This window comes from Aegilops tauschii, chromosome 6, assembly GCF_002575655.3.
Source record: "Aegilops tauschii subsp. strangulata cultivar AL8/78 chromosome 6, Aet v6.0, whole genome shotgun sequence".
NCBI lineage: Eukaryota > Viridiplantae > Streptophyta > Magnoliopsida > Poales > Poaceae > Aegilops > Aegilops tauschii.
Window position 1 is genome coordinate 15,156,096 of NC_053040.3, and position 23,264 is coordinate 15,179,359.

Sequence of the window (23,264 nt, forward strand, 5' to 3'; positions counted from 1 at the left end):
GGCAGCAGGTTTATAAAGTCCAGTGGAGTAGCCAAGGCAGGTTGAGCAAGTGGCTGGAAGACTTCCAGTGGCATAGCTGGCATGGGCCCAAGGGCCAAGTTGAGATCTGGAATACCAACTTGGGTCTGGCCCAATAAGTTCAAAATCTCATTTCCCTCCATATTTGGCTGTGCATGGGCATCAAGCATGTCAATATCCACCCCCATTGGAACCAACAGAGAGTGTTAAATCACTGTTCAAATCCATATCAGGAAGATTATTTTGGTGCTGCTTCTCCAAAGGCTGAAACAGATTAGCAAGCTCCATGAATTCTCCCTCTTCGAGCTCCTAGTCAATGAGATCATCTTCTTCTGCTGGCATTGCCCAATGCCCCCAGCCAGGAAGCTCCTCATCATCATCCTCTTGATCTTCATCTTTTGCAATATGCTGCATAGCTTGTTGATGAAAATTCTGAGGATCACCTTCCATAACATCTTGAGCCTCGTGTTGCTGAATAAGCCCAACAAAATGGTTTAGCTGATTGGGATGGAAAAAATTGTTAACAGGCTGAGGATGAGGATTGCCATCAACAAGAACTGGATCTTCATCAGGTGGGCCTCCACCCAATGGCTCTTGTTGGATAATGACAACAGAAACAGTCCAAGATTCAACATTGGGATCATCAGATTCACCCACAACAATACTTATAGGGACATCACTCATGAGTTCAACTCTAATCTTGACCATCAGGGCTGCTTGAGTGCTCCTGGCCCTGTCCCATAGCAATAACTTACCAAAACTTCTAACAGAGTTAGCTAGTTCATGCATTTCTCTCTTATCAAAAGGGAAGCCAACCAATACAGCCCAATTATCCCTATTCAGGTCAAGATTTCTCCAGTTGAGGCCCTGGCTATGCCTCTGAAAGATAATATGAACATCACCATGCACATGAGGGCTTTGCAGAACCAGAGCATCACGATCAAAAGGCGATCTTAATCTAACATAAGCTTGACCAAAGGGACACTGACAGATCTCCTGAAACCCTAGGTGCTTGACTTGAGTAAGAAACTCACCAAGGATCTGCCTCACATTAGGAAAATGGACTTGCTGGTTGGGCATGGGAACAATGGTAGCTATAGCCCAATCTTCATGCCGTGGCAGAGCAGGGTCAGAGATTACCCTTACTCTAGCAGGTCGCCCCTCCACTTGGATTGCTTGATGATGCGGGGGAAGGAACGGCGTCGGATCAAACGGGAAGTTGGCCATGGCGCGCGGGACTAGCTCTCCCTCCTGCTCTGAAGCGTTCACTCTGGGAGACCCATTCGAACGCACGACGCCTCTAGAGAGTGTTCCCTCAAAAACCGACTCTCAAGAACGTTTTAGATTTACCATGCTATAACAGAGATTTGTCATTCTATAACCGGTAGATTTGCCATGCTAAGAAGAAATAATTGTCATGCTATAGCAGAAAGAACTGTCATACATTTCAGGGATTGGCTTGCTGCAACAGAGAACATTGCGCTGCGTTTTAGGGATTCAGCATGCTACAGCAAAGAGACAATTGCCAGGCTCAGAAAAGGCGAAGTTGACCACATGTTCCGGACTGCCATACTACAGCTGGGTGAATTACCATACTATGTAGAGAAGTTGCCATACATGAAGAAATTGTCATACGTGCTTCCATTTATTGTCATGCTACATCATAGGGGAGTGTCATGTTACACATGGGGTCATACGGTCGGGAGGTTGTATGTGAGCGAATGTTTGCATCTTCATTCTGGAGGCTGCATGGGAGTGAAGGTTTGTGTAGTTCGCTCGGGAGGATGCATGGGAGCGAACTGGAATTCCCACACTCTCACCGTTTGAGATTCACGAGCAGGATTGGATGCACCAGAGACCCTTCCCTAAAAAACACTGCCAGGAAACAATCATTCAGTAAGATTTCTGTAACATTCTTGGTTCTTTTTTTTTTAATTTGTGTTTCATTAATAATACTGACATCGGGTAGCTAAAATTATAAACATGGATATAGATGAGAGACGGGTATGTCTGTCCCTTAGAATCTATCAGGGTCGTCAAAGTATATTTATGTGTGTTATATGTATAATTGAGAGCCTGGTAATATATATTTCATCATTTTTTCACAATTAACAATTCGACATGTTGAACTGATTGCTACTAGCCAAGTACAAAACCGTGCAAGGAGTTGACTCTGAAGGGTTAGCTAGGTAGGCGCATTTCTTCTCCAAATAGACATATTATTTAATTATTATTACACATGAAATATTATATGTGGTGATTGATGTTCTCACTGCATCGTCGGCAATCTCATAAGCTAGTAGTATTTTGGTAACCAGGTTGGTGCAATTAAACAACATATGTCCGTTAGGTGTGTATAATTGAATGCAATATGAATGATGATTATGTAATAGCAAGAGAGTAGACTTGCATTAGGCTTGTTGAAAGGGTGTTTTGGCTTTTCCAAGGAGACAGGGATGTATTCTAGAAGCAAACAAAGAGTGTTACATGCCAGGAAGCAGGACACTGCAATTTCCCTGCCTATGTTTTAAAAGGGGGAAAAGATATCCATGCTACTAACCACACAACCACCTGATCGTTGTTCACAAGATTTTTCTAAAGCCGAGCCAAAAATATCTAGGTCCTACACATCCAATATTGAGCTCCAACATGGCCAGGCAGGCCATTTGCACCCCCACCCACCATAGTCCTTAATAATTTTTAAATCGTACAACTTTGATATTAGTATCTAGCCCTCCGTGCCGTAATATAAGAGCGTTTTTGACACTAGAGTGCAGTATGCAGTTATATTATTGGATGGAGAGAGTAAAAATTAATGTTCACAATTTGGTAAACTATAAACTCAAGTGCCCAACCTAGTACTATGTATTTGCTTTACATAAAATTTAAGCACATCCTGTATTCACAGGATAGTTAGTTATGGAAATAAATTAGCAATATCTCTGACAGTCAATAAATATATCCATGTCCCTGCAAAATATATATTTTCACAGGATAGTTAGTTATGTGACTGAATGTGATTGCTGCTCAATTCATTCTGAACTTTTGATCGACACTAGTGATATCCACATCCATTTTTTTTGAAATGGTGGACCCTGGCCTCTGGATCCATTTATGCACACATCAATATTTGTTGTGAAGTTTTAAACATTACGACAAATATACAAGAAGACTTGATCAAGGGCTAGACAGAACACGAAATAGATCACATGTCACACTAATGCAGAACTAATACTACTTCATATGTATCAAATCAGATGTCTGCAAATGGACACTACATTCATATATAGGGATTCCTAAGAGCACTTGTAGTGGTTTTTTTTTTGCAGGGTCTTGTAGTGGGTTATTTATGTATGTTTTCCTGATTAAGTAAAGAGATGTGAGAAAAGAAAGGAAAAAAATATGAGACATGTAAAATTTCTTAAACACCTGCCCAAGTCCAAGCTAGCTGACCTTGCATCTAGGTGTTATTTTTTACCTCTTTAGCTTGACTTGATTAATTGTAGCTGCATGCATCGCCCTGATGCAGAGGCCGTGGGTCATCCCCTTTTTGAGAAAAGTTTAATTGTAGCTGAATTATGTATTGCAATGTCATCGTCGGTGGTGATAAGTCATTCGACGTGGGTTGATCAGCTTCAAGAAGTATCTGAGCTGTACTTTTATTTGTTTAATCAAGGACGCTTCCGTGAACTTTGGGCTGCCAGGATGGTTTGTAGCAGAAACGTACATATGTTTGTTTTAAAGTTCTTGTAGCCGGCACTTGTGGTAGTATTTAACTCTATGTTGTGGTTGTTCACTAATTTCCAAGGATCATGCATGCTGTGTCACTGTGACAAGAAATTACTTATTGATTGATTCTTGCTACTTCATGGTGACACTTGTTCAGTTGACCTTTAATTTTTGTTCGATGAAGAAATTGAAGCTAATTTATAAACATTTATTGAATTGTTCTTCTACTATAATTCTGGGTATACAATTTAATGTCGTATATATACATACATACATTGTGTGTGTGTGTGTGTGTGTGTGTGAGAGAGAGAGAGAGAGAGAGAGAATCAGTAGACTTTTACATAAAGAAAACTCAAAAAGTTACCTCTCCTGAATTGAGCAAACTATGCAGCTATTGTCCTTTATCTTCATCAATCACATGCAAGTGACCAGACATAAGGTAGAAAATGACGAGTATGGCGCGTCCGCGGAAGTTTAACGGTCAAGATTTGTTCATTGTGGCTGTAGATACTCTAATTCGCGGACGGATTCAACATGGTGTCCGTTCATTTCATGATTTGAAGTTGTGTTTGACCAACATAACATAAATACGTGACATCCTTGAATATGCTCTCGGATAAGAGCTCATTTACACGCTATTAGCTGGCTATCCGTTTGGAGCTGACAAGATAAGTTCGGTGGACAAATCAGCTGACACGACAACTGATAAGGCCTCCAACGACATGCGTACGGAACATGGTTACGTACGTCCACCAGTAGCTAATCATGCACGCAGTACGGCTTGTACGGATGAGGCACGTACAGACCTGGGTTCGGCTCCGTAGAAAGAAAAAAGGGTCTTTTTGATTTTTAGAATTCCAAAAACCGCAGGAACAGAAAAAATCGTAGAAATGCAATGTCATTTCCATTTGAATGCAATGGTTCGTTTGTTTGCATCAGAGGAAAACCAAATGATTCCTTTTATTAAAAAAAATGAGTGGATGTCAAACGAAAATGCCTATGGAATGTAGTACAGAAAAATCTTAGGAAAAATCTCATAGGATTCAATCCATACGATTCAAAAGACCAACCTTGCTAGAAAAATTCCAAATGATTCCAATCCCTTGAAATTCCTACGAAAATGCTTTGATCAGAGAGGCTCTTATAGAGTTCCATCCCGACAAAATTTCTATGTAAAACCGTATCCAAACAGTGTCTTAATTATTTCGCATTGGGATGAATTATCGTAAGAAGACACAAAAAACTAAGATTTATCCTCCAGCCTCTGCCATGTGGGTCCCACTTATGCGAATGGTTATTTGCACTGTAGCTAGGATCAGCTATCTATATCTGGCGTGGAAGTAGCTACAATATTTAGGACGCATCGACCAATTCAAGCTGTTTAAATTGAATAGTTTCATGGGTTTACTTATTCAATTTTGCAGCTCATGAGTCTTTGCTAGTTTTGGGGTCAGAACAAATAATATGTGGGACGGCAAAATGGACTTTGTATCCATCTATATATTTTGAAATGCACATTGGCTGTAATTTCGGACGCAATTTGATAATACATTGAAAGTTCAAGCATTAGAAATTGACTTGAAGGAAGGTGTATGAAGCACACAAAAACATCAAAACTGTGCATGTAGTAATTTCGGACTCAAATTGATAATACATTTCATGCGTACAGAGCAGGAACGCAAAAGCAGCGTTTCCTTAAGTTTACTAGTAGAAAGATAAACCCCCATACAACTTATTACGCTGGGGCTGCCTACGTAGATATACGGTTTGTATATATACGCGACGAAACCGTACAATTCATTGGTGACAAAAAACAAGGGCCTTATACGTGCTGGGGTGTGTTGTTGGGTGGCGTGGCGGATGTGGCAAGGATAACGTTGCGCCTGCCGCGCTCTGAGCGGGAGTTCTCTGCGAACTTTTGGCCTGCAATATGGAGACCCTTGCCCTTCTCCTCCTCCGACCACTCAGAAGCGTAGTACTCCTCTTCGGTGGCATCAGCGCTGGCCGGGAAGAACATGGAGCCCCATTGTGGGAAGTGCACCAGAGCGACGGGTAATGTGCATGCCATGATCATGATGCCCATGTACTCGAGACCCCTCCCGGTGGAGTATTGCGACGAAGTGAAGAAAAGAAGTTGCGTCAGCCCTGCGCCAACGTTGCCACCAGCGCCGGTCAGCCCGGAGATGATGCCAAGGGAACGCCTGGAAACGAAGGGTGCGACGCCAAAGACAGCACCACAGGCGGCTTGTGCACAAATGGAAAAGAGGACCATGGCCGTGACTGAGGCAGGAAGGGCCGATGCACGACCGAGCCAGATGCAGAAAGCGCCACCAGCGGTCTGGAGGATCCAGATGTTCCAGAGCCGAGCACGCATGCCGAAGTAGCGGGCACCAAGGTCAGAGAGGTAGCCACCCATAGGACGCGCGACGATGTTGGCCATGCCGAAGCAGGCGGCGATGGTACCGGCGGCGCGAAGGTCTAGGTGGAAGTGGTCATAGTAGTACTCGGCAATGACGTTGTCGGTGGTGAGCTCGACACCCATGCAGTAGCCATAGAGGAGGACGAATATCCATGTACGATAGTTGGTGACGGCACCCCAAAGGACCTTCGAGAACTTGTCCTTGGCCATGTCTCCCTTCTTCTGGAGGCTCGCAAGGTTGCCGTCAGGGAGATCTTGGCCCATTGTGAGCACAAGCAACCCCATCACGATGTGCATCATTCCCGGCACGAAGTAGGCAATACGCCATGCGACGAAGGGCGTGGCACCACACTTTTGGATGGCATGGAAAACAAGTGGCATGATGAGTTGTGTGGCACCACCGCCCATGTTGCCCCAGCCGGCGGCAAGGCCATTCACAGTGCCGATGATTTTACTGTTGAACATGGTGCTCATCCAGTACTGGCACGACACGAAGGTGGCAAGGGAGAAGCCAATGAGGAAGCGTACGGCGATGTAGCCTGACGCATCGTCGATGACAGCCATGCAAAACACAGTGGGTGCTGAGAGCATGACGAGGAAGGCGCAGCCATACCGCGGCCCTAAAAGGTCGCAGATGGCACCCATGGCAAGCCTGGAGAAGATGGACCCAGACACAGATGCCACACCGGCATTCCCTATGTCGGCCTTGGCGAGGTTGAGGTTGTCACGGATGATGGGCACCAGCGGCGCCGCGGCAAAGGTGGAGACGAAGCAGGTGAAGAAGGAGATCCAGGAGAGGTGGAAGGTGCGCATGTGGGGGTTGGCGAAGGAGAAGAGCCTGAAGGACTTGGCCTTGTGCTCGGAGTCCACGGGCAGCGTGAACTTGCTCGCCGCCGTGTCGCCATGGGCGCCGGCCTCCACCTCCATTTCGACCTTGCTTGAGCTAGGCTTCCTCTCTGCTTGCTCCTTGGAGGCTTGCAGCTAGCTTGCTTGATTAGCTGCAGTGGCAACTAGGAGGTGCTAATGGCTGTGGTTTGGTGCTTTGAAACCCCATCTATCGGGTATTTATACAACGTAGGAGTTGACATTGGGATCAACATGCACCTCTCTTGATCAGCTGAAGGGTAAGATAGACAGGCAGACGGACAGAAGAATGCATTATTGCATCTGACGGAATCATGGCTGCAACTTGGGATTAGTAAAGGTTTAAACAGCGGTTGTACAACGGAGTCGAGAGAGAATGATGATGACGAATAACCTCGTCGCCGCGCGCATCTCCTCGCCCTCGGCCCGTGGGATGGGCCAAGGATCAGATCAGAATATGCACAGCTCAGCACGTGGGTCCCACAAGATGCGTGTTCAAAATCGAGTGTCTGAACTGGACAGACAGTGACAGGGTTTCTGAACGTTGCAAGTTACCTGCGGTGTCAGTCTCCCATTTTCCATGAACAGTTTGAGCTTCAGGTTTCTCACCTGCGATGCAACAATCCGTGTGAATTGATGCAACTTGGACAGCGGAAGCTTAAGGTTCCTGTCGGCCAGTGCAAATCAAAGTGAGAAAACGGGGCAGCGCCTACGTGCGTACGTACTGGATGAAGCAGGCGTATGGATTACCTGCAGCAGGTGCAACTTTTGCCGCGATCCAACGGCCGGCCAGCAAAGGACGTGTACATTGCACGCAGACATTATTCCGGTCTTCCTCAAAACCAAAGGACGTGTACATTGCACGCAGTCGATGCTCTGACTTTGCAACACAAACACTTGGAGAAACTATATCAACCCTGACACCGACAGCATCAAACTCAAGGGGACAAGTAAATGACCTCACTCGCGTACGCCTTTTCTTCCATTGATTGTTGCCTGCCTCTTGGCACAGTAATTACTTAATTTACAGTAGATGCATCTGCAATCAGTTAGACTAAGAAGTTGCATATCTTATGTCATTTCAGATCACTAGTAATAGCTTCCATAAGATATATATGTGAAGACATAGCTTCTTCAAACTTTTCCTTTTCTTTTTTGTTTTTCAGCGTTTCTTTTTTCCACGGCCTACTCATCCAGCTAATGTATAGCACTATTTGCCTGACGGCCTGACCATCGATTTTTGTTTACGCAGCTTCTGTTTACTAATTCATACCATGGCTTTAACTAATTACTAAGATATTTGGATTAAGGAGATATATGTATGTTGAGAGACCAAGGATATCTGTCCCTTTGAACTTACCAGGGTTGCCGGACTCTTCACATACTCTATGTGAACTTTAATACAAAGTTGGGTCATCTATTTTGGAACGGAGGGAGTACGTGTGTATGATTGAGATTGTTCGTTGTTAAGTGCACTACGTGATTGATTATATGAACCAAATTGACTCTGCTACTATATTTGGCCCATCACAAGGTAGTGGTTGGTGTTGCTAAGTACAAAACCGCCCAAACAGTTGACCCTGCAGATGTTGCTGCAAAAAAGGCACAAAGTTAGCTAGCCACGTACACATGCAAGTGTACGGTGGCTGTCCTTTGCAAGTTGCATCATCAGAAACTAAGTGTGCCTTGTTTAAAAAAAACTAAGTGCGATATTAATCTTAACATGGATCTATATATACGAACTTGCTTTTTTTGCCCTCGCAGGGACTAAAACCCTAACCTATCTACTAGCCGAGCCGAGGCACCAGGGTCCGGCCCCCTCCTCTCTGCCGCTGCCGGAGCTGTAGGTAGAGGGGAGGCCAATCCACTAGCTCCGATCCTCCTAAAGTTCCTCTCTCAGTACAGATTGAATGGAGCTCTAGCGTAGATTCCTGCAAGCTCCTCGAGGCAGTGAGGTTAGGATTTCTCTTCGTTCATAAGTAACGGTGAGGTTTGGTATTAGGTTCTTTAGATCAATTCAAGGGTTCGGAGCTAACTACTGCTTTGGGGCGCTAATACTTAAGGACACATGCGCGAAGACTTCCCGACTATCCAACAAGGTTAGGCCAACTCTGGCATGGGAACGCGATAGTGACTCGTGAGCGGCTCGTTCCGGAGGCGGCAATGGTCATTCGGTGGTTCCGAGACCTCGATGTAATTTTTATTATGTTTGGAGGGCTTTGTATTTCTGGTGAATTTTAATAATAGATCTGAGTCCTTGTCATAAAAAAGGAATTGCTTCTTTTTATGGGAATGTTAAAAAAAATCTGAGGTTAGATTTTTAAGCATGGCAAATCTGATGCCCAAGATGAAAAATTATTTTTTCACCAGCATGGCAACTTTCTTCAGCAAACATGACAAATCCTACCAATAAACTAAGCATGTCAGCGATTTTCCATGCTTGCTGAAGAAAATTCTCATCCTTCGTAATATAATTTGCCATCCCAGATGTTAGATTTGCCATGCTTAGAATCTGACGACAGATTTGTGTTGAAATCTTGTTTTTAATCAAGAAAAAAATGTGTATTTCAAGTTTTTATAAATAGATAATAATAATAATATTACATCCATGAAGAGAGTATGATCATTTGGGAGGTATAGAAAATGAGAAGGTGAATTAATATGCAATATGTTTTCTCACAATTTTACACACACTATGTATTGTTCTGAAGAGTATGACCTAAAGTCTGAGTTCCACTAATTGGCATCAAGGATGAGCTAGTGTTCTTATTTTACCAAAAGGTTAATACAAGGAAACTGACCTTCAGCGCATATAGTTCACCACAAATTTTGAGTTTGTTTCCAGAAGACCACAACTTCTGGCTTAATTATCAACTTTGAGCCCTAATATTCTTCTCGGGCCCTTCTAAGAACAACTATGATAGAACAGGCCCACGTGTTAGGCCCTACATGGCAAAAACTTGCCATAGTGCAGCTCCTAGCTGGCTAGGACAGAGAAGAACCTTTTCTCTGGTTGGTCTGATGCCCACAAGCATTGGTGTACCCACTTCCCTCCTCCCCTTCCTTTCCCTCTCGCACCGCATGATAGGAGATGGAAGCCACGGAGGGCCTTTGTGACAACATGGCGTGGAGTGATGGCATGTCGGTCCTCAAGTAAGTTTCCCTCTATCTGTATCTTTGACATGTGTGGTTCGGGGTGGATTGAGGGCATAAAGTGGTCAACATGGTCGTGTCTCGAGTAAGGTGGATGATTGTCGTTGGTTTTTTGACTGATTAAGGCAAAATCAAACTTAGGCTTGTTATCTTCATAGGAAGTGTGATGCTTTCTTGCAAAATTTGTTAGGATTTGCTTACATATAAGAGGATCTTGTCAGGTTATGGGTTTTGTTCATGGATTTCACTTTTTTGCTTTGTTTATCCCGTCTTGGAGAACTTCCCGTTTTATATTGCGTGCAACCATGATAACCCAATGTGGGTATTTGGGCTATTGTCTAAAGATGAATATGTTTGATCAGAACACTGGGAAGATCATGTATGTGTTATCATAAGCTTTTTTGGTTGAAGGAATCATTAGGGTTTAGTCATGTAGATAACATGTACTATATGGAGGATGAAAATGTATGTTGTTGGTTTAGCTATTTTGGAGATCAATGAAAGTGAGGAGAAAGTTCAGCAATGGATAAGTGGTATGAATATCTTAGGGTTGTTGACCTAAGAATCTTTAAGACATAGTTGTTGGGGAAGAAAAGGAAGTAATCATGTATCAATGATGTGCAACCATCTCAACAAAGTGTCTATTGACATGCTAGAAAAGGTAAAGGTAGAAGACACGAGGGAACAATTCCGGAGGACAAACATCTGACGCGTGGAGATTATGATGAAGTAGAACTAAAGAACATGAAAGAACGAAATAGTCGAAAGAAGGGCACATGAAGGGGGATACAAATGTTAGGGAATTATTCCCAATATGGATTTAACATAATTGATTCATCCAATCCACTTATTAAGAAGGTGAATGGACATAAAGAAATTCAGTGCTAGCAACATTAAGCAGAGCGAGTAAAGGAGCACCAATAGTAAGAAGAGCAAATAAAGAACCAACATCAACTAGGAAAGGTAAAACAATTACTCAATCTCAACTCACAAGCAAGGTACCTAGAACCGTATCGGCAACAAATGAAGGAAGTATTGTTAAACAATCTTTTGAGATTCTAGATTCAAATAGTGGTGACATAGGTGGAGATTTGATTTCAAGCGATGACGATGGATTTCAGGAACCCATTTCACTCACACCAAAGATGCAGAAGAGTAGAGAAAAACCATTATCTCCAAGAGTATAATTTGGTGAAAATAAGCTTCTTGCTGGTGAGAAGATTTGACTCGCACACATCTATGAATTCAAAAGGGCACTCAAGGACTATCGTATAAAAAAGCATGGATTATATGTATCTTAGAAATGACAAGGGCAGAGTGAATGTTTATTGAATAGCATTGCCAACTCTGTATCTCTGTGTTAGTTAACAAAATGGAACAAACAATCTACATAGAAATATGATATTGCCACACACTTGTGTCATTATTTTTAACACTTTAATTATAAACAACTCATGTCTTACCAAGAGTCATGCGAACACTTACATAAGTGATCTTGAATGGAAAATCAATGCTCTAATTGGCAACATTAAGTGGGATTATTTGAGATCAACCCAATGATGGCATACATGGCAAGAGAAAAGGATGCAGATATTGTATTGGGAAACGAAAAGGCTCTACACTACAGGATTATGGACTACGTACACCCTATTATTGACATAAACATGGGCTCAAGATGCATTGTCACAATAAATCATGGTATATATTTATGCAAACCCTTCATTTCTATCGATGGTTGCTTTGTTAAGTTGGCGACGGGAGCACAAGTGCTAGCTACAATAGGGACAGATAGTGATCACAACATATCTCCATTTGGATTTGCTATGGTGAGGAAGGAAGAGGCAGAAACTTGGACATGATTTCTACAGAAGCTTAGTCATTCACTTGGTGGTGAAGCTGGACCTCATGCAAGTTTATATTCATGTCAGACAGACATAAGTTAAATCTGTGTGCTTTTTTTTCTTTGTACTTGAATACGTACGTTAACTTGCTCAAGCATATTCTTGTACTTTAGGGTCTTCTTTCTGAACAAAATTATGGATAATGTTTCTTACTCATGTAACATTCTCTTGGGCCAAGCACTATTGCAGGTTAGGGCACTGCAAACATGCTAGTTATAAGAGGAACATGCAGAGCTACAACTGCAGAATGATGGGCTACTTGACAGCCAGTGGAAATAACCAAAAATAGATGCAAATTGAATTCAATTCGGGTTCTATTTTCGGTGAATTACAAATTCCATACTTATGAATGTTTGAAAGCTTTTGGTGCCTTCCTAGAACTTTTTAGTGAAATATAGTTAGTGAAGAGTGAAGACTACTAGCAAAATAATGATAGCATGTCAAATTGCTAGGATTGTCTTTTCGATGCTTATAGGTTGGGTGGCACAAGACATGTTAAATTCTTCTATATCCCTATTATCCGTTGCAATGTTAAGGGGAATGCTATGTTGACATGTTCAGATGTTATGTTCAAAAGTGTTATGTTTGTCATCTCACTAGCAAAGTGGGTGTGCCTTGCTACAGATCTAAAATAGATATATACATGTTCACAAACTTGAAAACACTCTATACTATAGATCACTAAGAATATGTTAGAGTCGGCCCGAAAATTATTCCTCTCATTTGATTGTGTGTGGAGGGGGTGGACTTGTCTATAGAGACTAAGACTTCTTTTGCAAATTAGGAGTAGACTGGTGGGGTTCTGTATGCAAAAACATCATGGCTTACATCACATATGTTAGATTTAGATCGGATGGTCAGAAATGTCAGATTGCAGACACACCAGCATCACCAGCTGGGTCATTTATAGGAGTAGAGATTTATTCTTGGTAATGTGTGGCAATATCATGTTCATATGGTGTGCACCTTGGAGTTGAGTAGGGCTTGACATGTGGCTTTGATCGGTCAGAATTCCTATTAGAGAAGCCAATGGCAAGATTTGGGCTCAATGTTGATAATTAGGTTAGAAGTTTGATTCTATGAAAACAAACGCAAAAGTTGTGGCAAACTGTTATAAGTTGTCCTCTATATGTAAGTGCAAACCTCCTGGCCGGCAACATATAACTGCATGTATTTAAAATTGCCTGGAGGAAGAACAGAGAGTGCACAAAATTCCAAAGTTGTTCATGTATTTCGGGACCACTTTGATACTACATACCCTCACATGCATACACGTTTCTTGCATATAGATGAACTCTGAACGTTCCCTAACATATACAAGTAGAACTACATGGTGTTGTAGGCGTAGATATACATGACATGTATATTTACACGGTGAGCTTTATGTTTGGTAGGTAAAAGAAAATTTGGATCTTATACGTGTTGGGGTGTGTTGTTGGGTGGCGTGGCAGATGTGGCAAGGACGACGTTGCGCCTTCCACGTTCCGAGCGGGAGTTCTCGGCGAACTTTTGACCTGCGATATGGAGACCCTTGCTTTTCTCCTCCTCCGACCACTCGGAGGCGTAGTACTCTTCCTCAGTGGCATCGGCGCTGGCTGGGAAGAACATGGAGCCCCACTGTGGGAAGTGCACAAGAGCGATGGGCAGCGTACAAGCCATGATCATGATGCCCATGTACTCGAGACCCCTCCCAGTGGAGTATTGCGACGAAATGAAGAATAGAAGCTGTGTGAGCCCAGCACCCACATTGCCACCCGCGCCGGTGAGCCCAGAGATGATCCCAAGGGAACGTCTGGAAACGAATGGTGCGACCCCAAATACAGCACCACATGCAGCCTGGGCGCAGATGGAGAAGAGGACCATGGCAGTCACTGAGGCAGGAAGGGCCGATGCACGACCGAGCCAGATGCAGAAAGCTCCGCCAGCGGTCTGGAGGATCCAGATGTTCCAAAGGCGAGCACGCATGCCGAAGTACCGAGCGCCAAGGTCGGAGAGGTAGCCGCCCATAGGACGTGCGACGATGTTGGCCATGCCGAAGCAAGCGGCGATTGTGCCAGCGGCGCGAAGGTCTAGGTGAAAGTGGTCATAGTAGTACTCGGCGATGACGTTGTCAGTGGTGAGTTCGACGCCCATGCAGTAGCCGTAGAGGAGGACGAAGATCCATGTCCGGTAGTTGGTGACGGCACCCCAAAGGACCTTGGAGAACTTGTCCTTGGCCATGTCTCCCTTCTTCTGGAGGCTTGCAAGGTTGCCATCGGGGAGGTCTTGGCCCATTGTGAGTACCAACAAGCCCATCACAATGTGCATCATTCCGGGCACGAAGTAGGCGATACGCCATGCCACAAAGGGCGTGGCACCACACTTTTGGATAGCATGGAAGACGAGGGGCATGATGAGCTGTGTGGCGCCGCCACCCATGTTTCCCCACCCGGCCGCGAGGCCATTCACCGTGCCAATGATTTTACTGTTGAACATGGTGCTCATCCAGTACTGGCACGACACGAAGGTGGCGAGGGAGAAGCCGATGAGGAAGCGGACTGCGATGTAGCCCGACGCGTCGTCGATGACGGCCATGCAGAAGACCGTCGGAGCCGAGAGCATGACGAGGAAGGCGCAACCGTACCGCGGCCCAAGCAGGTCGCAGATGGCGCCCATGGCGAGCCTCGAGAAGATGGACCCGGACACGGACGCCACCCCGGCGTTGCCGATGTCGGCCTTGGCGAGGTTGAGGTTGTCGCGGATGATGGGCACCAACGGAGCCGCAGCGAAGGTGGAGACGAAGCAGGTGAAGAAGGAGATCCAGGAGAGGTGGAAGGTGCGCATGTGGGGGTTGGCGAAGGAGAAGAGCCTGAAGGACTTGGCCTTGTGCTCGGAGTCCACGGGCAGCGTGAACTTGCTCGCCGCCGTGTCGCCATGGGAGCTCGTCTCCACCTCCATATCTTCCTCTCCTCTCCTTGCCGAGCTAGGCTTCTTCTCTGCTAGCTCCTTGGAGCTAAGCTGAACTACTTGCAGTGGCCGGATCGATTGGGTATGTGTGGTTGCTAATGGTTGCTGGGTCTGGTGCTTTGGATCCCGGATCGATTGGGTATTTATAGTAGGATACAACGCAGGAGTTGACATTGGGAATTTGTGATCAAGATGCATCTCTCTCTCTTTTTAGGAGTAATCAAGATGCATCTCTCTTGGTTGGCGTTGAAGGGTAAGACAGACAGGCAGAAGAATGTACTATTATTGCATCTGACGGAATCATGGCAGCAGCAACTGGGACTAAACAACGGCCGTGCAGTGCAACGCAGTCGAGAGAGGGATTAATTAGCGCCATGAATAACCTCGCCGCCGCGCGCATCTCCGCGCCCTCGCCCCCTGGAATGGACCAAGGATCAGAATATGCACTGTCCAGGTCTCGATCTGCCTGCCTGCTGGCGACTACCCGACCTGCAGCTGGACAAAACTTGTTGTAAATTTTGTGTTTTCTTGCAGCCTCAGTTCAGATCTCCTCTTAATTACCACTCTCTGCAACAGCAACTGCAAGATTCCATGCATGTGCTCTCTCTCTGTTTCTGGCAATCGCATGTGCTCAGCTGTGTTGCTAGCTTAGCTGCAGCTTAATCAATTTAACTGCTGTGGATTAATACTACTACCTGCCAGGGCACAACGAAATGATTATTTCGGTTTAGTACAAAACTTCCAGGGCTCCATTGATGACGGCGGATCTCGGCGGCGTGGCGCAGTGGGGACTCGGCGCCTTATGAGCGGAGAAGGACTCGCGCAGGAGGGTGACGCTGCCTGGCGTCGTGGTGGCGTCGGCGGCAGTTAGACCGGGCAAGGTTGATGCAGCAGTACAGCTCTGAAAATGGATTGGTGGCAGGTGGCTGCGGCGGCCTCATACCCGGCAGGCGTCCTGGTTGAGAAGCACGCCAGACTGATGGGTGCCCATACCCGGCAGGCGTCCTGGTTGGGACCTCAAGTCTTAGATGTTAGGTTTGGCTGCGAGGTCTGTTTGGTATTAGGCCAAGACTTTCAGCGCCCCTACATCAACTGGATAGGGATAGCGACAGATATTGCTTAGTTTGGTGGCTTTAGACTTATTATTGTATGACTCTGTAAGGTCTTGTGTCCATAATTAATAAAATGACCATATGCATCGTTCAGATGTAGAGGCCGGGGGTCGTCCTCCTTTTTAAAAAAAAACAAAACTTCCAGGGCACAGGTCGGCCATAGTACGGAGTACAAGCAACTCGAGGAAGCACCCATCGCGTACGTACATGCACACGGTTTCAGTTTGTTTCGTGCAACTTTTGCTGCGATCCAACGGCCGCGGCGACGAGCCTACGACCATGGTGGCAGTGGCATACGTACACACACATTGCATTGCATGCGGTCTTCCTCAAAACCAAAGGGTGTGTACATTGCACGCAGTCGATGCGCGCTCTGATTTTTGCAACACACGCACACACTTGGCTCCCAACTATGTCAACCTTGACACTGACAACATATATACATACTTAGAAGGGGACAGGTAGTGACCTCACGTACATCTTTCAATTTCCCTTGTTGCATGCCTCTTGGCACAGTAATTAATTTAAATTTTACGTTATTAATAGTATTATTTATTGTGTTGGAAATAACTCAGTTGCATCCAGAGATGTGTGTGCGCGCTACCCCTTTTCCGATAAAGGACGTTTTTCTATTGATTCATAAATGGTTCACCGGCACCTGGGCGGCGAGGAGGTTCCCCAGCGGTGATGCCTTCAGCAAGGAAACGGTTCATGAATGTCATCATGGTGGAATCGAACAGCTTAAGCCAGATCGTGAGTTTTCACCCAAAAGAGAAAATTCAAGCAAACTCTAGACGGTGTGTTCAACAAGGGAGCATAAACCATCATTGTCATTTACAATGAGTGAAGGTCAAACCTAGTGTTTTCACCCTAAAACTTGAGATCTGGTACTCAAATAGCACCACGAGAGAAAAAATCCCATGTGTTGACATCACCAACTTACCAGAGAAAGTTCTGCTGCAATGCCCCAGTTCGCATCAGAATCGTGGATCAAGATTTACTTCACGGATTGGGCATTTGCTCATACACTGGATTTGCCCTCGTAGACAAAGGTTAAGTGTGCTAACAGCTGCACCGACATGGAGACACTCCGACCATCGCCAAAACACAATGGATACTCACCGGAGACGATCCGTCATACGAGTGGGATGCGTAGGGGTAGCCTGCCGCGTGAAGCTAGAGGGCCAAGTCGCGGGCACACCACCATTGAGCAGCCACCAACCCAAACATGCCAAAAAAGTGCACTCCTCCACCTAGGTCCATAGACTGGGGACAATGCAAGGGAGCCGGCCATCATCGGATCATGCCAGCCAGATCCATCTGCACGAGTGCCCAAATAAGACTCCGTGAGTTTTGCCGTCAAAATTGTGTACCTATCTTGTACGTTGCAACTTCTTATCATTTCATATCAGTAGCTAGTAGAGCTTCCATAAGCTTTTCCAGACATAGCTTCTTCATTTCAAGTTTTAAACTTCTATTTTCTATTTCATTTCCTTTTCCACAATTGATCTACTCATCAGGATTAATGTCTAGCATTATTTGTTTGACGCTTGGTTTTATTTATGCAGTGCAACTTCTGTTTAATGGTTGGTTAACACCAGCGGCCTAAGTCTAACTAAGATATTCAGATTAATGAGATATATATGGTCTGAGAGGGGTAGCATGTCTGTCCCTTTGAACTTATCGGGGTTGCCATACTGTTCATATACTCTAGATGATAACCTATATGTATGTATGATTGAGATCGTTCGTTGTTAAGTGCACTAAATGATTGATTATACGAAGCAAATTGACTCTCTACACAGCTGGTTGCTACTATGTTTGGCCCATCAAAAGGTAGTGGTTGGTGAAGCCAAGTACAAAACCGTCCAAACAGTTGACTCTGCAGATGTTGCTGCAAAATAGACATCGGATAGCTGGACACCTACGTATGCAAAGAGTACGGTGGTTGTCCTTGTGCAGGTTGCATCACCGTGATCCAAGTATAATACTAAACTCCAATCTACACATAGCTAGAAAGTACAAGCCACACACCACAAAAACCAACATAAAACAGATGAGCTAATGTAGAGGACTAAAATAATTGGCCAAGATGTATTAAACAAGTTTAGTAACCAGGTTGGTGACGCTAACTTAACGCTGTCTATGTAATGCGGGTTTGCATAATTGCAAGCAGTGTGACCATAGATAAATAGGAGAGTCGACTGGCATTAGGGCTTGTTGAAAGGGTGGTTTTTGGCCTTTCCAGGGAGACAGGGATGCATTTCTTCCTCGACACATTATCCAATCTCTTGTTGTGTTGCTCCTAGATGTACAAATAAACTACCTCTGTTCTTATTTACTTTGCATATTAGCTTTTGACATAATAAGTTTATAAAAAGCAATATGAACATTTGCAATGGAAAATATATATCATGTGAAAATATATTCAATTATGAATCTAGTGGTATTTATTTGGCATTGTAGATGTCAATATTTTTTCTATAAATTTTGGTCAACTTTACAGAGCAAATAAAATGGAGGGAGTACAAGGAAATTAAGTGAGTATTACACATCAAGAAGCAGGAAAAACTAATCCTATATGTACATACATGCAGCAAAGTTAAGTGAGTGTAGTATAGATGGTCTTGCCGCCAATCACGACCATCTGAGTAATTTAGTTTTCTGTTCACATAATAAGATTTAAAATGTGCTTGAACAACATGGTTCCGGATGTTCTGAGATAGAAGCACTCATGTGGCAGCGTCACATAAACGTATGGTAAATCTTGTGCAGATTGATAGAGTGAAAAATATGGTTAGTCACGCGCTTGCAAACTTTTCAAGGTTGGAGGAGAGAATGGGTTTTTTTTTCGAAAAGGGGCGCTTTATTACTTAAAAAATTTAAGCATTACACCCGGCCTCTGCATAACAAGATGCACACAGCCAAATAATGTCCTCTCACACAAACGAAAATTTAAAAAGGCGGAATACAAAGAGATATGTAGTGTCTGTATAACGCCTAAAACAGAGCGGGGCCAATCCTAAGATCATGCTGCCACCCATGTTTGGATAAAAGTATCCCTCTCCGTAGCCTGCAATCGTGTACACACCTCCGCAAACAGGTCTCGATTCTCCACGCGTTGTAGAAAGGACCATAAACGAAGAGTCCCGGTACATCTGTAGATAACCTGCATCAGAGAAGTACTTTTATCATTAAAAACCTTATCATTTCTACATAGCCAAAGCGACCAAATAACAGCTAGCACTCCCACCCTGAGAAGAGTTCTAAACCTGTAATCAATCCCATGTAACCAGTTGCCAAATACATTAGCAACACTACAAGGAGGATACAAGCCAGAAGCTATTTGGATGACTGACCATATAGAACGAGCCAATTTGCATTGAAAGAATAAATGTTTTATTGTCTCATCATGGTGACAAAAGACACATTGCAAACTTCCATGCCAATTCCTCTTAATAAGGTTATCTTTAGTAAGAATGACTCCGCGACGAAGATACCATGCAAAGATTTTATTCTTAGGAGGTATCTTCATCTTCCAGATCTTGTTGTTATTATCAACTGGCACATCAGACTGGTTTAACGCTCTATACATGGACTCAACTGAGAACTGTCCATTCTCATGGAGGTTCCATCGGAATACAACAGACCCATGTGACAATTGCACCATGGACAACCGCTGGAGTAGGATGTTCCACGAATGGAGTCTGGGTCCAATTAAATTTCTTCTAAACGTCACATTTGGCGGAAATGATTTCATTACCGTGGCGATAGTATCACCCTTATGGCGCACAATGTTGTATAGAGCCGGATATTGTTCCCGGAGTGTGGCATTTCCTAGCCACTTGTCCTCCCAGAATCTAATTTTCGAGCTGTCCTTAATAGAGAAGGATCCATAGCAGAAGACATATTTCTTGGTAGCCATTAGACCCGACCAGAAGTGGGAATCCCCAGGTTTCCAATATACTTGGGATATCACCTTGGACCCGAGAGAACGGTTTCCTGGCTGTGATCAAGTACAGATCAGTAATGGACGTGATATTCTCCTTTCTCTCATAAGAATCGCGCAGAGAAAACAGTGCATTCCGAAAAGCTGACCACACACTTTGGTTGGCTGCCATATGCCGAAGTGTGTGTGGTCTCTTTTAGACGAGGAGTTCGTGGAACACGTCATAGAGAGCAAGAACCCGGATGAAAGCTGACTTGGATTTGATCCCGGGGAAAGCTCAAAAGATTGCACCGGCTGTATATTATTATGTAAGGAATCAATGGTTAGCGCTGGAGGTGGGCCATGTCAAAATTAACGTCAATCTTGTTGTTTCAAGACACCGAGATAGAGGCTCTTCGGCTGCTGTGAGCAGGGGTGCAAATGGTTTAAATTGGGGGCTCCTGATATGAATGATCACGAGACTCTTGAGGCAATAACACTATCTCTTTGTGGCCGATCTCAACATTTGCGTGTGTCATCTGGCAACAGACTGTTCGAATACAGTGAAGCATCTGAATTCAGTTTATTTGGGACCTAGTAGCATGATCATCAGGGAGGTCCATGCAACAATGGATGAAATAGGTGGTGCTTTTGTGAAGCACGAGAAAAGGGAGTCCAGTTTTGAAGTGCATAATTTAGCTAAGGCTGCGATTTCTCTTGATCCTGGCCAGTATTTGTGGTTATTGAGTACCTGGCCAAGATAGTTTTGACGAATATAGTGACTTACCCCCTCAAAATTGGCTCTTCGTGTGTAAGCGCAAACCTCCAGAACTGTTCATGTAATTTCGGCCACTTTGATAGAACTCTTCGTGCTTTAAGTCAGAACCAAAAATGCACAAAATTTCAGAATTGTTCATGTAATTTCAGGCCACTTTGATAGTCCAAACCATCATTCGCGTGCATACACAATTCTTGCGTACAGATGAAGAAACGTTTCCTAACATATACTGGCAGAAGTACATGGGGTTGCAGGCGTAGATATATACGAAGTGTATATATACTCCGCAAGCTGTACATATCTTACGTAAAAGAAAATCTGGATCTTATACGTGTTGGGGCGTGTTGTTGGGTGGCGTAGCGGATGTGGCAAGGATGACATTGCGCCTGCCGCGTTCCGAGCGGGAGTTCTCAGCAAACTTTTGTCCTGCGATATGGAGACCCTTGCTCTTCTCCTCCTCCGACCACTCGGAGGCGTAGTACTCCTCTTCGGTGGCGTCGGTGCTGGCTGGGAAGAACATAGAGCCCCACTGAGGGAAGTGAACGAGAGCGACGGGGAGAGTGCATGCCATGATCATGATGCCCATGTACTCAAGACCCCTGCCAGTGGAGTATTGCGACGAAGTGAAGAAGAGAAGTTGTGTGAGTCCCGCACCCACGTTGCCACCAGCGCCGGTCAGCCCAGAGATGATGCCAAGGGATCGCCTAGAAACGAAGGGTGCGACGCCAAAGACAGCACCACACGCAGCCTGGGCGCAGATGGAGAAGAGGACCATGGCAGTCACCGAGGCGGGGAGGGCTGAGGCGCGACCGAGCCAGATGCAAAAGGCGCCGCCAGCTGTCTGGAGGATCCAGATGTTCCAAAGGCGAGCACGCATACCAAAGTAGCGAGCGCCAAGGTCGGAGAGGTATCCTCCCATAGGACGCGCGACGATGTTGGCCATGCCGAAGCAAGCAGCGATGGTGCCGGCGGCGCGAAGGTCTAGGTGGAAGTGGTCGTAGTAGTACTCGGCGATGACATTGTCGGTGGTGAGCTCGACGCCCATGCAGTAGCCATAGAGGAGGACGAAGATCCATGTCCGGTAGTTGGTGACGGCTCCCCAAAGGACCTTGGAGAACTTGTCCTTGGCCATGTCTCCCTTCTTCTGGAGGCTCGCAAGGTTGCCGTCGGGGAGGTCTTGCCCCATGGTGAGCACGAGCAGGCCCATCACGATGTGCATCATGCCCGGAACGAAGTAGGCGATACGCCACGCCACGAAGGGTGTTGCACCACACTTTTGGATTGCATGGAAGACGAGGGGCATGATAAGTTGTGTGGCGCCCCCACCCATGTTGCCCCACCCGGCCGCGAGGCCATTCACCGTGCCTATGATTTTACTGTTGAACATGGTGCTCATCCAGTACTGGCACGACACAAAGGTGGCGAGGGAGAAGCCGATGAGGAAGCGGACGGCGATGTACCCCGACGCATCATCGATGACGGCCATGCAGAAGACGGTTGGCGCTGATAGCATGACCAAGAAGGCACAACCGTACCGCGGCCCAAGCAAGTCACAGATGGCCCCCATGGCAAGCCTCGAGAAGATGGATCCGGATACGGACGCCACACCGGCATTGCCGATGTCGGCCTTGGCGAGGTTGAGGTTGTCGCGGATGATGGGCACCAACGGAGCCGCAGCGAAGGTGGAGACGAAGCAGGTGAAGAAGGAGATCCAGGAGAGGTGGAAGGTGCGCATGTGCGGGTTGGCGAAGGAGAAGAGCCTGAAGGACTTGGCCTTGTGCTCCGAGTCCACGGGCAGCGTGAACTTGCTGGCCGCCGCATCGCCATGACCGCTGGCCTCCACCTCCATACCTACTGATCTAGCTTGATCGAGCTAGCTAGCCTTCTTCTTTGCTTTTCTCCTTTGAGCTAAGCTTAATGACTTGCAGTGGTGAGGTGACTAGGAGCTGCTAATGGCTGTGGTTTGGTGCTTTGGATCCCGGATCGATCGGGTATTTATACAAGGAAGGAAGGAAGGAAGGGAGTTGACATTGGGATCAAGTTGCATCTTCTCTCTTGATCAGCTGATGGGTAAGAAAGAAAGACAGACAGACAGACAGAAGAATGTATTATTGCATTCTGACGGAATCATGGCAGCAGCAACTGGGATTAAACAACGGGCGTGCAACGCAGTCGAGAGGGCGATCAAACCTCGCCGCCGCGCGCATCCCCGCGCCCTCGCCCCTGGAACGGACCAAGGATCAGATCAGAATATGCACTGCCGCGGCCGTACGTGGCCAGACCCAGAATCCATCTGGCTGCCTCTGCTGGCGACTGCCCGACCTGCAGCTCCTGCAACATTGCAAGCAGTTTCTGTTTTCCTGCACTTTCAGTTCAGATCTCCTCTTAATTCGTACGTACTACTAACAGCAACTCG

The 23,264-nt window shown here is 45.5% G+C and overlaps 3 protein-coding genes across 3 annotated transcripts; all 3 read right to left on the reverse strand.

The window, feature by feature from the left end:
• Positions 1-5,330: 5,330 nt before the first annotated feature.
• LOC109765005 (high-affinity nitrate transporter 2.1) lies at positions 5,331-7,207 on the reverse strand. The gene has a single exon (XM_020323799.4). It carries the CDS (start codon positions 7,091-7,093, stop codon positions 5,570-5,572), a length of 1,524 nt encoding a protein of 507 aa, XP_020179388.1. The 5' UTR covers positions 7,094-7,207; the 3' UTR covers positions 5,331-5,569.
• A 5,632-nt stretch (positions 7,208-12,839) lies between these two features.
• Positions 12,840-15,309, reverse strand: LOC109765006 (high-affinity nitrate transporter 2.1-like). Its single transcript, XM_020323800.4, has one exon. It carries the CDS (start codon positions 15,226-15,228, stop codon positions 13,498-13,500), a length of 1,731 nt encoding a protein of 576 aa, XP_020179389.2. The 5' UTR covers positions 15,229-15,309; the 3' UTR covers positions 12,840-13,497.
• A 5,663-nt stretch (positions 15,310-20,972) lies between these two features.
• On the reverse strand, positions 20,973-22,796 carry LOC109765007 (high-affinity nitrate transporter 2.1-like). Its single transcript, XM_020323801.3, has one exon. The coding sequence runs from the start codon at positions 22,695-22,697 to the stop codon at positions 21,174-21,176; it is 1,524 nt and encodes a 507-aa protein (XP_020179390.1). The 5' UTR covers positions 22,698-22,796; the 3' UTR covers positions 20,973-21,173.
• Between the last annotated feature and the right edge of the window lie 468 nt (positions 22,797-23,264).

Excerpts from the sequence above, each read along its gene's own strand:
- LOC109765005 (XM_020323799.4), bottom strand. The coding sequence starts at position 7,093 with ATGGAGGTGGAGGCCGGCGCCCATGGCGACACGGCGGCGAGCAAGTTC.
- LOC109765006 (XM_020323800.4), bottom strand. The coding sequence starts at position 15,228 with ATGCATCTTGATCACAAATTCCCAATGTCAACTCCTGCGTTGTATCCT.
- LOC109765007 (XM_020323801.3), bottom strand. The coding sequence starts at position 22,697 with ATGGAGGTGGAGGCCAGCGGTCATGGCGATGCGGCGGCCAGCAAGTTC.